We start from the raw sequence: 17415 nt of genomic DNA, 5'->3' as shown, positions 1-17415 counted from the left end.
ATTACAACAACTTGTTGACCTTTAGCATAGCTATGGTAAAGGACAGGATCAGACAATATGGAAAAGTATTTAATTAGAGGAGATGAATTATTATGCTATTAGGCAGGAACTTGGGAACATAAATTGCAAACACATGCATGCAAGGAAAAGCACAATGGAAATGTGGAGGTTGTTTCAGGACCACTTACAGTGCACAGGGTTCAGGATAGGTCTGTCCCACTGAGACAGGGAAAGGATGGTAGGGTAAAGGAACCATGGTTGGCAAGAGAGGTGGAACATCTCATCAAGAGGAAGGAGGCGGCATACTTAAGGTTTAGACCACAAAACACAGGAGCAGAATGAGTCCATTTAGCCTGCTCCGCAATTCAGTCATGGCTGATCCCCTTTTCCCTCCTCAATCCCATTCCATAGCCTTCTCCCAGTAACCTCTGCTGCCATGTCCAATCAAGAACCTATCAATCTCTGCCTTAAATACATCCAGTGGCCTGGCCTCCACAGCTGCATCTGGTAACAAATTCCACATATTCGCCACCATCTGGCTGAAGATATTTCACTGCATCTGTTTTAAATAAACACCCCTCTATCCTGAGACAGTGCCCTCTTGTCCTAGACTCCCCCACCATAGAAAACATTCTTTCCACATCTACTCTGTCTTGGCTTTTCAACATTCGAAAGGTTTCAATGAGATCCCCCTCATCCTTTTAAATTCCAGCAAGTACAGACACAGAGCCATCAAACATTCCTCGTATGATAACCCTTTCATTCCGGAATCATCCTTGTGAACCACCTCTGGACCCTCTCCAATGCCAGCACATCTTTCCTTAGATGAGGAATCCGAAACTGTTCACAGTACTCAAGATGAGGCCTCACCCACGCCGTATAAACATTCAGCATCACATCCCTGCTCCTGTACATCTTGAAATGAATGCTAACATTGCATTTGCCTTCCTCACTACCAACTCTACCTGCAAGTTAACCTTTAGGATGTTCGCACAAGGACTCCCAAGTCCCTTTGCATCTCAGATTCCTGGATTTTCTCCATGTTTAGAAAATAGTCCACACATTTATTTCTACTGACAAAGTGCATGACAATGCATTTTCCAACACTATTTCCTTCATCACTCTCTTGCCCATTCTCCTAATCTGTCCAAGTCCTTCTGCATCCTACCTGTTTCCTCAACAGTACCTGCCCCTCAATCAATATTCGTATCATCTGCAAAAATGGCAACAAAGCCATCTATTTCATCATCTAAATCATTTATATACAGCATAAAAACTGTCCAACACCGATCCCTGCAGAACACCACTAGTCACTGGCAAGCAACCAGAAAAGGATCCTTTTATTTCCACTCGCTGCCTCCTACCAATCAGCCAATGCTCTAACCATGTCAGTAACTTTCCTGGGATGCCATGGGCTCTTAACTTGGTATGCAGCCTCATGTGTGGCACCTTGTCAAAGACCTTTCGAAAGTCCAAATATACAACATCCATCGCATCCCCTTTATCTATCCTCAATTACCTCAAAAAATTCCAACACGTTTGTCAGGCAAGATTTTCCCTCAAAGAAACCATGCTGACTTTGTACTACCATCTTGTCCTATGCCACTAAGTACTCTATCACCTTATCCTTAACAATTGATTCCAACATCTTCCCAACCACTGAGGGCAGACTAACTGGTCTGTAGTTTGTTTTCTGCTGCTTTCCTCCTTTCTTAGAGAGTGGAGTGACATTTGCAATTTTCTAGTCTTCTGGCACCATGCCAGAGCCCAAGGATTTTTGAAAAGTCACTGTTAATATGCCTCCACAATTTCTAATGCTACCTCTTCCAGAACCCTAGGGTGCAGTTCATCTGGTCCTAGTGACTTATGTACCTTTAAGTCTTTCAGCTTTTTTGAGCACCTTCTCCCTTGTAAAAGCAACAGCAATCACTTCTCTTCCTTCACATACTACAACATCCGGCACATTACTGGTGTCTACCATAGTGAATACTGATGCAAAATACTCATTGAGTTCATCTACCATCTCCAGGTCTCCTGTTATTATTTCTCTAATCTCACTTTCTAGTGGTCCTATATACACTCATCTCTTATTTGTTTTCACATACTTGAAAAAAGCTTTTACCATCCACTGATATTGTTTCCTAGCTTGTTTTCATATTTCATCTTTTTCCCTTATTATTCTTTTACTTGCTCTCTGCAGGTTTTTAAAAACTTCCCAGTCCTCTATCTCCAACTACTTTTTGGTTTGTCGCATGCCCTCTTTTTTGCTTTTACATTAGCTTTAACTTCTCTTGTCAGCCATGGTTGTACTATTTTGCTATTTGAGTATTTCTTCATTTTTGGAATACACTTGTCCAGCACCTTCCTTATTTTCCCCAGAAACTCATGCCATTGCTGCTTTGCTGTCATCCCTGCCAGCAGCTCCTTCCAACTTTTGCCAACTCCTCTCCCATACCACTGTAATTTCCTTTACTCCACTGAAGTATTGCTACGTTAGACTTTACTTTCTCACTATCAAATTCCAAGTTGAATTCTATCATATTGGATCACTGGCTCCTATAGGTTCTTTTCCCTCAAGCTCCCTAATCGCCTCTGGTTCATTACATAACGCGCATGCATTAGCTGACCAGTATAGCTGATCCCCTAGTAGGCTCAATGACAAAACTGCTCTAAAAAGCTATCTCTTAGGCATTCAACGAATTCACTCTCCTGAGATCCATTACCAACCTGATTTTCCCCAATCAACCCGCATGTTAAAATCTCCCATGACGATCATAACATTGCCCTTTTGACTCATCTTTTCCATTTCCTGTTATAATCTGGAGGTATACAACTGCCATCAGGGTCCTTTTACCCTTGCAGTTTCTTAACTCAACCCACAAGGATTCAAAATCTTCTGATTCTATGTCACATCTCTCTACTGATTTGATTCCATTCTTTACCAGCAGAGCCAAGCCAACTCCTCTGCTCATCTTCCTATCCCTCCAATACAATCTGTAACCTTGGACATTCAGCTCCCATCTACAACCATCCTTTAGTCACAATTCAGTGATGGCCGCAACATCATACCTGACAGCCTATAATAGTGCAACTGTTTCTTATAATCCATGTATTGAGATATAACAATGAGTGCTGTATTTGCTACTCTTTTTGATTTTGCATCCCTAATGCACTGAACTCATCCTGCTGGTTGTGATTTTGTTCCATTATCTGCCTGCCCTTCCTGAAATCTGACTGCATGCTATCTTTGCATTTTTACCATTCTATCCTGAATCCCTTCACTCTGGTTCCCAGCCCCCTGCCAAATTAATTTAAATTGTTCCCAACAGCTCTAACAAACCTGGCCATGAGAATATTGGTCTCCCTCGGGTTCAAGAGCAACCAGTCTCTTTTGTACAGGTCATACCTCCCCCAAAAGAGATCCCAAAGAACCTAAAGTTTAGGACACAAAAATAAGGCTGGGTTCTTAATTATAAATATATAGTCATGATGGAGCTTAAGAAGGGACTTCAGAGTGTTAGGCGGGGACATGAGAAGGCCTCAATGAGTAGGATTAAAGAAAAACCCAATGCATTCTACATGCACATGAAAACAGGAGGATGACTAAAATGTGGATAGGACCATTCAGGGAACAAAGAGGAAACACATGCCTAGAATCAGAGAAGGTAGGGGAGGCCCTTAATGAATACTTTGCTTCACCAAGGAGCAGGACTAAGAATGTACAGTCAGTGTAAAACAGGCTGATGTGCTGGAGCATGTGGAGTTAAGAGGTAACATTGGGGCTTCTGAAAGTATTAGCACTGATAAGCTCCAGGGCCAGATTACTACAGGAAACTGATGATGATCTTTGCATCCTCACTGGCCACAGGAACCATTAACGGATTGTTCAAGAAAGGCAACAAGGATAACCCTGGAATTATAGCCTTATGACAATGATAGGCAAATTAATTATTGGAGAGAATCCTTAGGGGCCAGATTTATAATCATTTGGAAAAACAGTCTTATTAGAAATAGTCAGCATGGCCTTGTGAGGGGCAGGTGAAGGTGATTGTGTTTTGAGACTGTGACAAAACATTGATGATGTAGAGCGGTGGCTGGGCGAGGTGAGCATAGAATTTAGTAAGGTGTTCCACAAGGTATGCCCATCTAGGGAGTCAGGAGGCATGAGATCAGTTGGGGGGGGGGGGGAAGAAAGAGGATAAATTTAGAGGAGATACCAGAGACATAGAAACATAGAAAATAGGTGCAGGAGTAGGCCCTTCAGCCCTTCGAGCCTGCACTGCCATTTATTATGATCATGGCTGATCATCCAACTCAGAACCCCGCCCCAGCCTTCCCTCCATACCCCCTGACCCCTGTAGCCACAAGGGCCATATCTAACTCCCTCTTAAACATAGCCAATGAACTGGCCTCAACAGCTTCCTGTAGCAGAGAATTCCACAGATTCACCACTCTCTGTGTGAAGAAGTTTTTCCTAATCTCGGTCCTAAAAGGCTTCCCCTCTATCCTCAAACTGTGGCCCCTCGTTCTGGACTTCCCCAACATCGGGAACAATCTTCCTGCATCTAGCCTGTCCAATTCCTTTAGGATCTTATACGTTTCAATCAGATCCCCCCTCAATCTTCTAAATTCCAACGAGTACAAGCCCAGTTCATCCAGTCTTTCTTTATATGAAAGTCCTGCCATCCCAGGAATCAATCTGGTGAACCTTCTTTGTACTCCCTCTATGGCAAGGATGTCTTTCCTCATATTAGGGGACCAAAACTACACACAATACTCCAGGTGTGGTCTCACCAAGGCCTTGTACAACTGCAGTAGTACCTCCCTGCTCCTGTACTCGAATCCTCTCGCTATAAATGCCAGCATACCATTCGCCTTTTTCACCGCCTGCTGTACCTGCATGCCCACTTTCAATGACTGGTGTATAATGACACCCAGGTCTCGTTGCACCTCCCCTTTTCCTAATCGGCCACCATTCAGATAATAATCTGTTTTCCTATTTTTGCCACCAAAGTGGATAACTTCACATTTATCCACATTAAATTGCATCTGCCATGAGTTTGCACACTCACCCAACCTATCCAAGTCACCCTGCATCCTCTTAGCATCCTCCTCACTGCTAACACTGCCACCCAGCTTCGTGTCATCCGCAAACTTGGAGATGCTGCATTTAATTCCCTCATCCAAGTCATTAATATATATTGTAAACAACTGGGGTCCCAGCACTGAGCCTTGGTACCCCACTAGTCACCGCCTGCCATTCTGAAAAGGTCCCGTTTATTCCCACTCTTTGCTTCCTGTCTGCTAACCAATTCTCCACCCACACCAATACCTTACCCCCAATACCGTGTGCTTTAAGTTTGCACACTAATCTCCTGTGTGGGACCTTGTCAAAAGCCTTTTGAAAATCCAAATATACCACATCCACTGGTTCTCCCCTATCCACTCTACTAGTTACATCCTCAAAAAATTCTATGAGATTCGTCAGACATGATTTTCCTTTCACAAATCCATGCTGACTTTGTCCGATCACTTCACCGCTTTCCAAATGTGCTGTTATCACATCCTTGATAACTGACTCCAGCAGTTTCCCCACCACCGACGTTAGGCTAACCGGTCTATAATTCCCCGGTTTCTCTCTCCCTCCTTTTTTAAAAAGTGGGGTTACATTAGCCACCCTCCAATCCTCAGGAACTAGTCCAGAATCTAACGAGTTTTGAAAAATTATCACTAATGCATCCACTATTTCTTGGGCTACTTCCTTAAGCACTCTTGGATGCAGACCATCTGGCCCTGGGGATTTATCTGCCTTCAATCCCTTCAATTTACCTAACACCACTTCCCTACTAACATATATTTCACTCAGTTCCTCCATCTCACTGGACCCTCTGTCCCTTACTATTTCTGGAAGATTATTTATGTCCTCCTTAGTGAAGACAGAACCAAAGTAATTATTCAATTGGTCTGCCATGTCCTTGCTCCCCATAATCAATTCACCTGTTTCTGTCTGCAGGGGACCTACATTTGTCTTTACCAGTCTTTTCCTTTTTACATATCTATAAAAGCTTTTACAGTCCGTTTTTATGTTCCCTGCCAGTTTTCTCTCATAATCTTTTTTCCCCTTCCTAATTAAGCCCTTTGTCCTCCTCTGCTGAACTCTGAATTTCTCCCAGTCCTCAGGTGAGCCACTTTCTCTGGCTAATTTGTATGCTACTTCTTTGGAATTGATACTATCCCTAATTTCTCTTGTCAGCCACGGGTGCACTACCTTCCTTGATTTATTCTTTTGCCAAACTGGGATGAACAATTGTTGTAGTTCATCCATGCAACCTTTAAATGCTTGCCATTGCATATCCACCGTCAATCCTTTAAGTGTCATTTGCCAGTCTATCTTAGCTAATTCACGTCTCATACCTTCAAAGTTACCCCTCTTTAAGTTCAGAACCTTTGTTTCTGAATTAACTATGTCACTCTCCATCTTAATGAAGAATTCCACCATATTATGGTCACTCTCACCCAAGGGGCCTCTCACGACAAGATCGTTAATTAACCCTTCCTCATTGCTCAAAACCCAGTCCAGAATAGCCTGCTCTCTGGTTGGTTCCTCGACATGTTGGTTCAAAAAACCATCCCGCATACATTCCAAGAAATCCTCTTCCTCAGCACCTTTACCAATTTGGTTCACCCAGTCTACATGTAGATTGAAGTCACCCATTATAACTGCTGTTCCTTTATTGCACACATTTCTAATTTCCTGTTTAATACCATCTCCGACCTCACTCCTACTGTTAGGTGGCCTGTACACAACTCCCACCAGCGTCTTCTGCCCCTTAGTGTTACGCAGCTCTACCCATATCGATTCCACATCTTCCCGGCTTATGTCCTTCCTTTCTATTGCGTTAATCTCTTCTTTAACCAGCAACGCCACCCCACCTCCCCTTCCTTCATGTCTATCCCTCCTGAATATTGAATATCCCTGAACGTTGAGCTCCCATCCCTGGTCACCCTGGAGCCATGTCTCTGTGATCCCAACTATATCATAATCATTAATAACAATCTGCACTTTCAATTCATCCACCTTATTACGAATGCTCCTTGCATTGACACATAAAGCCTTCAGGCACTCTTTTACAACTCTCTTAGCCCTTATACAATTATGTTGAAAAGTGGCCCTTTTTAATGCTTGCCCTGGATTTGTCGGCCTGCCACTTTTACTTTTCTCCTTTGTACTTTTTGCTTCTACGCTCACTTTACACCCCTCTGTCTCTCTGCACTGGTTCCCATCCCTCTGTTGTGAACTAACCTCCTCACGCCTAGCCTCTTTAATTTGATTCCCACAGTTTGGTTTCATTTTTATTTTACACAGAGAGGTGAGTGCAATGCTGAGGATGGGGGCAGAGTTTGACAAAATAGGAATATTTAAAACTCTTTAGGCACATGGATGTAAGAGAAATGGAGGGTTATGGTCTGTGTAGGGAGGAAGTCTTAGATTGATAGTGGAGATTTATAGTTTTTGGTACAGCATAGTGGTCCGAAGGGCCTGTACTATTCTATACTCCAAATGGATTAGGATAAATGCTCAAAACAGAGTTTATACTTTTACAAAAAGGAATATGCTTCATTGATAAAATTGTGTGGAAGAGTGCCAAGGTAAGTGTGAACTCAAAAGAAACGCCTCACTGGCTTTAAAGCACTTCTCGTAACGTCATGGAATCAGATTATTTTCAGCACTAAAGCTACCTCCTGACCTCTTCTACTGATGCCAATGAAAGGTCAGCATTCTTCAAAATCAGCCAGGACAGCACAATTAGAATTCTTCTCTACCACCCATTCAAACCAGGTTTAATCCTTATAATATTTGTTAAATCAAATAAAGTTTATTCAACTTCTCCAATCCTTTCACCAATTAACTCATACCTACGTCCTTCTCCACAGATCATGAAGGGCACCAGATAAATGGGTGCTTTTCAAATCAACAGTAAAGAGTTTTCTAGTACTGTTCATGTGAAGTGACTGTTCCCACAGACTCAGTGTGGTTGACTGCCAGAAATTCAAGCAGCATCCACATGCCAAATACAACTTTATCACCCTTTCTTTGTTAAACTGTGCTAAGTTGGTTATTGAGCCTGCACTCTTCAAGTCGTAAAGTACTAATGGCTTGTCTTAATGCAAGGTCATGCTGTTTAATTGCAATTTTAATAAGATGGCGTGGTCAATTTACCAAGCACAGAATTAAATACAAATTTAAGCATGCAGTTGACCTTTATAAATGTCAAATAGAGCAGAGTGAAAATAAAGGACACCTAGCTGTTTAACACTGCTCAAATTATATGCAGACAGCAAGTCGGGCAACCACTTTGCCAAAATGTACAAACTAAGAAACTAATGGGTTGTAAACACTCAATATGTAATGGATGTAAAGGTTTCTGCAGGAAAAATACTGACTTTAACGTCAAACAAAACAAGGAGACAGAAGTGTGAAAAACTCAGGACTTCACATTTCCTAAGAATAGCTGTTGTAATTAATCATCATTAATCAATATAATTTGGTTTAAGTACAATTCTCAGCACTGCATTTAGAAGCTGATATGCTCAAATGAAAATAACAATTCATGTTATCTACTAAAAAAAGCCTGAATGTTTTGCTTAAATGTGATGACAGATACACTCAGAAACAAGGGTTCCAGATCTTATTCTCAATTCAGCATGCTGGTCTTTGTGGCATTTCTGAGGTACGTAACTGCTACCATGACACGACCCTCCCTCCTGCACCACCCCAACCCCCCACACCCAAAAGCAAGTGAAATATATCAATGAAGGTCAATCAAAAAAGAAATGAAACAATGATCTACTCCAAGAAATGGAGGAATTTATGTAAATTTGGCTGGACCAAACAGGAGAGCTGGTACAGGCAAACAGGACAGTAAGGGTCTTTTAATGCCTCCTAGCAGGGTAGATGATTTACCTAGATTAATTAATCAAATACAAATCACATTAACTGTTACCAAAGATTTAAAATCAATAACTGTACTCAAATTAGGAGAGTGGTCTGCCTGCTGTGCAGATCCACAGCAGAGCCCCACTATTTTAAAGTTTTCAAAACGTGCCATTAAAATAAAAATTACCTGACCAACTGCTGACATATCTGACATCCGGGAAGACATCTGAAATCAGAAGTAATATAGTGAAATATTTTGCAGTTGCATAAAACCAATAATGAGGGTGTTTGACAATAGCAATAAATTAGCAGCACTGACACATCTGATCTCAGTTAACGCAACCAAAATAATCGCTCCATAGTTTGGAATCTTTCCATTAAGAATAGATTTTTCAGATACATCAATATTTTAAAGCCAATAGATGAGTACTATCAAGTAATAGAATGCAAAAATGAAACCCAAAAGTAAGACAGGAGTAAAGCTTTACTGCAATTATACATAGCCTAGGAGAGACCACAGCAGGAAGACTTGCAAGTTAAAGCCCCCCATGGTAACTGCTGTTTCATTCTTACATGCCTCAGATATTTCTCTGTTTATTGCCTGTGTCACTGGAATGTTATCATTCGGAGGCCCATAGACAACTCCCAACAGTGATTTTTTTCCCTTTACTATTCCTAATCTCTACCCAGATGGATTCAACATTCCACTCCTCAGATCTTATATAGTCTCTCACTATAGCCCTGATCTCATCCTTAATTAAGAGTGTCACCCCACCTCCCTCATCTTCCTGCATATCCTTCTGCATTACCTGACATCTTTAGATATTTAATTCACACACAGTTCTCTCCACTCTGCAACCACATTTCTGTAATGGCCACTAAATCATACCCCTATGTACTGATTTGTGCCACAAGTTCACTGACCTTATTTTGAACACTACAGGTATTAAATAAAGTGCCCTTACACTCATTGTGCTTTTAAAATCTTGTAATCTTTTTCTCATTTGCACTTGACTTTTCTTTACTCCACTCTTACTTTTCTCTTTTACATCTCTTGCTTTTTCTTTATCTTTATCCACACTTTTCTCTTTTACTTTATCCATATTAAACAGTACTTTTTCAATTGTAAAAAGCTAGAAGCAACAGGAATATTGAACATTTGCATACTGCACATAAACCACTAAATTTTTATGGAGAGATGAAGAACACAATTAATGAAATGTTTATATCTACAGGGCTAGAATGCAAAGGGGTATAAAGGTAGATTATAGCAATGCACAGCCTTTGTTGGGCCACACCCAGAGCAAAGTAGTTCTAGGAAGAAGTTAATTTGCCTCTGAAGGTTCGAGAGTTAAATTGTGGGAAGAGAAGAAACCTTTGCTTTCTTTTGGGGAAAAAATGGAAATACTTGGGTCTGTCAGCACTGGTAGAGAAACACTTCAGGTCAATAGAATTCCTGATGCAGAGTTTCAGCCCAAAGATTCAATAACTCCTTTCCTCCCACAGATGCTGCCTGACCTGCTGAGTTCCTCCAGCAGATTGTTTATTCCCCAGGTTCCAGATCTGCTGTCTCAGGAATCTTCTCTGGATAAAGGAAAGGGTTGCCTACTGTGGGTATAGAGAACTGAAATCCGGCAAGGTCCATTTGGAGTTTAGAATGTGCATACCAGCAGGCAAGAACAAGGAAAAATTCCAAAGCACTTTACAAAATATTGAAGTGAGGAGGCAACAAGGAATAGAGGAGGATTCAAAAGGGGAACAAATTGCAATCTGTATGAAGCTAAAGGATGTAGACAAGGTCTCAATTGAATAGTTCTCCCCTGCATTCACTATGGAGAAGGATTTTATACTTGGGAGAATTACTGGTTTGAAGGGGGTAAGGGGCTGGAATTTCACAACAATTTACCTTGAAATGGACAAAGTACAGGATGCCTTATGATTCTTTATTGCACCGTTTCAGAATTTTAAAGGTGGAGAAAGGTGCATTGAGGGTCAACAGAGGAGTTTGCTGGGAGTTCAAAAGTTTTCAAAACTTCTGGCCACAGAAGATGGGTACTTGATTTAAGAGGGGCAACACGGCTCAGGCAAGCAATTACAGCACTATGAGCCTAAAATCAGGGATAAGGAAATTATTGAGGAAAAACAATCTGACAGATAAGATTAACCTGTACTTGGGAGAGGCATAGGTTAGTTAAAGACAGTCAGCACTTTTTCCCACTCAAAAGCTGGTTGAAATCTAGAACTGACTAGCTGAGGAGCCATGAAAACAGGTACTCTCACACATTTAAGTGGTATTTTGATGAGCACTTGATACACCTTAAAATGTAAAGGGCTTCTCGATATGCGATGGGATATGGTGCACCGTTGGGCCTGTTTCTGTGCTGTACAATAAACATAGAACATAAACATCTACAGCACATTACAGGCCCTTCGGCCCACAATGTTGTACTGACCAAATAAAATTCCTTTGTTTGAAGGATGAGGCTCTGAAAAGATTTCCGACAATGGATATAGTGAAGAATCACAAAGCACTGTAACTCCACAAAACTGAAAACCAGTGCAATTTAGTACCTATATTTAAAATTAACCAAGGCACTTTAATATTCACAAATTAACACCAAATGATTCAGTTTTGGCAGCTGTACCATAAATAATATTTATATTTACTCGGCTTGTACTGGGCTTGTACTCGTTGGAATTTAGAAGATTGAGGGGGGATCTGATTGAAACGTATAAGATCCTAAAGGGATTGGACAGGCTAGATGCGGGAAGATTGTTCCCGATGTTGGGGAGGTCCAGAACGAGGGGTCACAGTTTGAGGATAGAGGGGAAGCCTTTTAGGACCGAGATTAGGAGAAACTTCTTCACACAGAGAGTGGTGAATCTGTGGAGTTCTCTGCCACCGCAAACTGTTGAGGCCAGTTCATTGGCTATGTTTAAGAGGGAGTTAGATATGGCCCTTGTGGCTACAGGGGTCAGGGGGTATGGAGGGAAGGCTGGGTTCTGAGTTGGATGATCAGCCATGATCATAATAAATGGCGGTGCAGGCTCGAAGGGCCGAATGGCCTACTCCTGCACCTATTTTCTATGTTTCTATGTCTCTATGTTTCTATATTAGAAAACAAAACAATAAAAGTGCATTCAGAACTAAATCATAATTAAATTGATATTTCTTTACCTGTGTGGGTCTTTTGAGCTTGGAATTATATAAACACATTCTCTCTTGGTAAAAGTATTCTCTATCCAGGATTTTTGGGACTATAAAATAAAACAAATCAGGTTAAATACTTCAGAAAGTAAATAATTTCACAAGTTTTTGCATTAGGCTAATTGTGTGGAACCACTGCATCACAATTCATCTCAATCATGAATTTACAGAAACACGGCAAATAATCCTAGTAAAATAACTCTCAAAACAACAAAGGTAACTCAACTACTTTCAAATTCTCTTAACATGAGTTTCCTGTTTATTTCAGCTTGCTCACCTTTTTCATTCTCTGGAAAATTGACCTGCAAGGTATTTATCCAAAAAAAATCCAAATGCAACTGCCATCTTTCACCAGCAAAAAGCAATGACCGGTAGTTTTCCAAAGAGTCTGCAAAAATACTGGGAATTTAGGTGGACAATGTTCAGTTCTGTGCATGAAATGATCCAAACAAAAACCTTGTATTTGAGGACCATTATTCACAACTTGCCTCGAGCCTGTTACACCATTAAGATCATGGCTGTTCCACGCCATTTCCCTCCGCTACGCCCACATCTCCATAATATCCAGAAGTCATTTTGAACAATTCAATGACTAAGTCTCACAGACCTCTATAAAAGGATTCTGAAGATTAAGTGTGAAGAATTTTATCCTCATTTCAGTCATAAATTATCTACTTATTTGGAGAATGTGATCTTTGGTTCTAAACTCTACAGCCTGAGGAAATGACCTTTCTGTGAAGCCACTTAAATTGTTTTTTTTAAAAAGTATGTTTCAGTGAGATTATCTCTTTGTTCTGAACACTAGAAAATAAAGGCCGACTGCATTTAATCTCTCCATTCAGAGACTAATAACCCTAACCCAATTATATCTTGGTGAATAATAATGTGTCCACTATATTGTCTCTTTCAGTGAAGACAACATATGCCTCTTCCATTTATTTACTCTCCTTACAAACCCTTCATTGTGTCTGTAAAGGAGTATTACAAAATTGAAACAGGCCATCTAGCCTATCAGGTCTACTCTGAACCAAGGGAACCTATCATATTAAACTCATCTTCCAGCAGTAGCGCATCCCTAAGCCTCCCAAAATGCACCATTGCACATCTACCTGCATTAAAATCCAGCTGTCATTTCACCAACATACTCATATAGACTACCACCAAACTACGAACTCCACAACTATAACCACTAACCTTACCAAGCCATTTTCAAAAACTGCACCTATTCTTCATTGATCCTCTGCAGAAGGCGAACAATACTGTTATCTCTTGGATCTAATCTCAATAAACCTGTGCAAAGTGAACTGACTAATTCTCCTGGTACTGGGCTCAGGGGAAATTCAGAGCAACACGTTTCAATTTTCCTCCCATTCATCCCAATCTGAACAGAAATCAATGTCTATTCCCTCTTGGGATCTGTTTTTAAAAAAACCATGTTGAACTATTGACCAATTATATCAAGTTTCGCACAAGGACAAAGACAAAATTAGTAAAATTTTAAACATGCTTGGCTTAACCTACACTGAAAATTTTGGACTATGTTCCAAGCATGAAAAAATGTAATGAGTAAGTTTTATTGATTTTGTGCCTATCATCTCAAGTATTTTCAATTCTAAACATTCAGAGATGCGATTCTGGTGTTCCAATCAGCAGCAGCACAGCGAGGTGATTTCTCACAGGTCGACAGTGCACATTTAAAAGGAGAGCTTTGCGGGTGTTGGGTGTCACTCCTGCGTCCCAAACAGCACAGAGAGGAGATTTCTCGCAGGTCGATGACGATCGTTTACAAAAGAGAACTTTGCAGTGTTTGGTGTCATTCTGGCAGCACAAACAGTGGCAAGAGCACCCCAGAGAGGAGCAAACAAAAGCACAGAAAGAACAAGCAGAGCGACCATTGTTGGGAGTGGGCCAGTGGTAAGAGTGGGAGTGTCACACTTTTGCTCAAAGGAGGCTTTGGCTCGAAAGAGGTGCTAGCTCTGGGTAAGCTGTCCGGGTAAGTTTCTGTTAAGTTTCCAGTTTTCTTACTGTGTCAAGGGTACTTAGTATAGTTTAACTGGCCGCTGTGCATTCTTCATACCGGATGTTGGAGTCCTGGGAGAACGAGTCTCTCCCAGGGAACTGCATGTGTGTGCAGTGCTTCCAGCTGCAGCTCCTTGAGGATCGTGTTGGAATCTGGAACAGCAACTGGATGACCTTTGGCTTGTATGGGAGAGTGAGAAGATCATAAATCTGAGTTACAAGGAAATAGTCACCCCAAAGTTGCAGGAGGCAGGTAGCTGGGTGACTTGTCAAGAGAAGGAATGGTACAGTGGATAGGCAGTTAGCACAGAGCAACCCTGTTGCCAATTCCCTTCAATAATAAACACACAGTTTGGGGTACTGAAGAGAGAATATAGAAAGCTAGCCAGAAAGCTGAGAAACATGTCCTCTCAGTTAGTCATTTCTAGATTGCTACCTGTGTCACATGCTAGTCAGGGTAGAAACAGGACGATTTGGCAGGTAAACACATGACTGAGAAGCTGGTGCAGAGGGCAGGGATTCAGGTTCTTGGATCATTGGGATCTCTTCTGGGGGAGGTATGACCCGTACAAAAGAGATGTGTTGCACCTGAACCCGAGGGGGACCAATATTCTTGCAGGTTAGAGCTGTTGGAGAGTGTTTAAGCTAATTTAGCAGGGGGTGGGAACTGGAGTGAAGGGACTTAGGATAGGACCGATGGTAAAAAAGCAAAGATAGTATGCGGTCAGACTGTCAGGAAGGGCAGGCAGACGACAGGACAAAATTGCAGCCAGCAGGGCAAGTATCCGTGCATTAGGGATACAGAATCAAAAAAAAGTAGCAAATACAGCACTCGGAGTGTTATATCTCAAGCACAGAGTACAAGAACTCAGGTGGATGATCTTGTTGCAGTTTTACAGATTGTCAGGTTTGATGTTGTGGCCACCACTGAATCGTGGCTGAAGAATGGTTGTAGTTGGGAGCTGAATGTCCAAGGTTGCACATTGTATCGGAGGAACAGGAAGGTAGGCAGAGGGCGTGACATGGCTCTGCTGGTAAAGAATGGCATCAAATCATTAGAAAGATGTGACATAGGATCGCAAGATGTTGAATTCTTGTGTTGTGTAAGGAAGTACAAGAGTAAAAGGACCCTAATGGCAGTTATATACAGGCCTCCAAACTGTAGCTGGGATGTGTACTACAGATTACACCAGGAAATAGAAAAGGCGAGTCAAAAGGGCAACATTATGACAAGCATGGGAGATTTTACCATGCAGGTCAATTGGGAAAATCAGGTTGGTAATGGATCTCAAGACAGTGAGTTTGTTGAATGCCTACTTTGGCTTTTTACGAGCAGCTTGTAGTTCAGCCTAGCAGGAGATCAGCTATACTGGATTGCGTGTCATGTAATGCACTGGAGGGGATTAGGGAGCTTAAGGGAAAAGAACCCTTAGGAGCCAGTGATCACAGTATGATCGAGTTCAACTTGAAATCTGATAATAAGTAAAGTCTGAAGTAGCAGTATTTCAGTGGAGTAAAGGAAATTAGTGGTATGAAAGAAGAGTTGGCCAAAGTAAATTGGAAGGAGCTGCTGGCAGGGATGACAGCAGAGCAGCAATGGTGTGAGTTTCTGGGAAAAATGAGGAAGATACAGGATAGTCTTATTCCCAAAACAAAGAAATACTCAAATGACAAAATGGTACACCCATAGCTAACAAGGGGAGTCAAAGCTAATGTAAAAATAAAAGACAGGGCATACAAAGGAAAAATTAGCAGGAAGATAGAGGATTGGGAAGCCCTTAAAGACCTACAGAGAGCAACGAAAGGAATCATTACGAGGGAAAAGATGAAATATGAAAGCAAGCTAGCAAATAATATCAAAGTGGATAATAAAAGCTTTTTCAAGAATGTAAAAATTGAGAGATGAGAGTGGATATAGGACCACTAGAAAGTCAGGCATGAGAACTAATGGCAAATGAACTAAATAAGTATTTTACATCAGTCTTCACTGTGGAAGTCACTAGCAGTGTGCCAGAGATTGAAGGGTGTAAAAGAAAGAAGTGATTGCAGTTACTATTACAGCAGAGAAGGTGCTCAAAAAGCCGAAAGACCTAAGGGTACACAAGTCACTCAGACAAAATGAACTGCAGCCTAGAGTTCTGAAAGAGGTAGAGGTATTAGTAATGATCTCTCAAAAAGTCATTGTGCTCTGGCATGGTACCAGAGGGAAAGAAAATTGTAAATGTCATTCCACTCTTTAACGTCACTCCACAAGGGTCTATGTTGGGTCACTTCTTTTTGTGCCGTATATCAATGATTCAGATGATGGAATAGATGGTTTTGTTGCCAAGTTTGCAGATATGAAGGTTGCTGAACGGCAGATAATGTTGAGGAAACAGGAAAGCTTCAGAAGGACTTAGATGAGGAGAATGGGCAAGAATCCAGCAGCTGGATGACCTTCGGCTTGTACGGGAGAGTGGGGAGACCACTGATCTGAGTTACAAGAAAATACCCACCCCAAGTTGCAGGAGACGGGTAGCTGGGTGACTTTCAGGAGAAGGAATGGTACAGTCAATAGTCTTGGTACATATTGGTACCAATGACATAGGAAGGAAAAGCAAACAGGTCCTGAAAAGAGAATTTAGAAAGCTAGGCAGAAAGCAAAGCAGGACCTCCAGGGTGGTAATGGGATGTTTCCCATGGTGGGAGAGTCTAAGACAAGAGGGCACAGCCTCAGGATAGTGGGGCATCCATTTAAAGGCAGAGCTTGATAGGTTCTTGATTGGACACGGCATCGAAGGTAACAGGCAGAAGGCCGGGGAGTGGGGTGGGGGGGAGAAAAGGATCAACCACAGTTGACTGGTGGAGCAGACTTGATGGGATAAATGGTCTAATTCTACTCCTGTGTTTTATGGCTTTTATTTCATATTTCTGAAATCTGCAGCTTTTTCTTTTTTATTGGCGAACAGACATTTAGGAAGTCAAACCACAGGATTTCCATGGACAAAATTGTCAAGGCAATAGGCAGATTGCAGGTAACGCAAGTACATAATGCTGAGAATATACGTGGACGTATGGCCAATCTGTGTGCTGTGTATAACCAGCAAAGGGCCCACCTTCCTCTGCTGGTTACAACTGGTTAGTACACAATACAGCAAAACTAAACCAAAGACCATTTCAAATTTGTACAAAATATTCTTTGGACAGATCAACTTCTAACTATATAACATTAATAACAAATAGATAGAATACTTTTTACATAAAGCAGCTA

At 41.5% G+C, this 17415-nt stretch overlaps 1 protein-coding gene across 4 annotated transcripts in view; it reads right to left on the bottom strand.

Annotated features, from left to right (window-relative positions):
• trpm7 (transient receptor potential cation channel, subfamily M, member 7) overlaps positions 1–17415 on the bottom strand; it is a 149466-nt gene that overhangs the window by 81294 nt on the left and 50757 nt on the right. For all 4 annotated transcript variants that reach the window (XM_063066289.1, XM_063066292.1, XM_063066291.1 and 1 more), the window contains 2 exons: positions 12117–12196; positions 9126–9164 (listed from right to left, as the gene is read on the bottom strand). In XM_063066289.1, the coding sequence (XP_062922359.1) occupies positions 9126–9164; positions 12117–12196 (119 nt within the window). The remainder of the gene's footprint in view (positions 1–9125; positions 9165–12116; positions 12197–17415) is intronic.

The sequence above is a fragment of the Mobula hypostoma genome, chromosome 13 (genome assembly GCF_963921235.1).
Source record: "Mobula hypostoma chromosome 13, sMobHyp1.1, whole genome shotgun sequence".
Lineage (NCBI taxonomy): Eukaryota > Metazoa > Chordata > Chondrichthyes > Myliobatiformes > Myliobatidae > Mobula > Mobula hypostoma.
The sequence above is the reverse complement of the archived record's forward strand: the minus strand, read 5'-3'. Positions and strand labels throughout refer to the sequence as shown.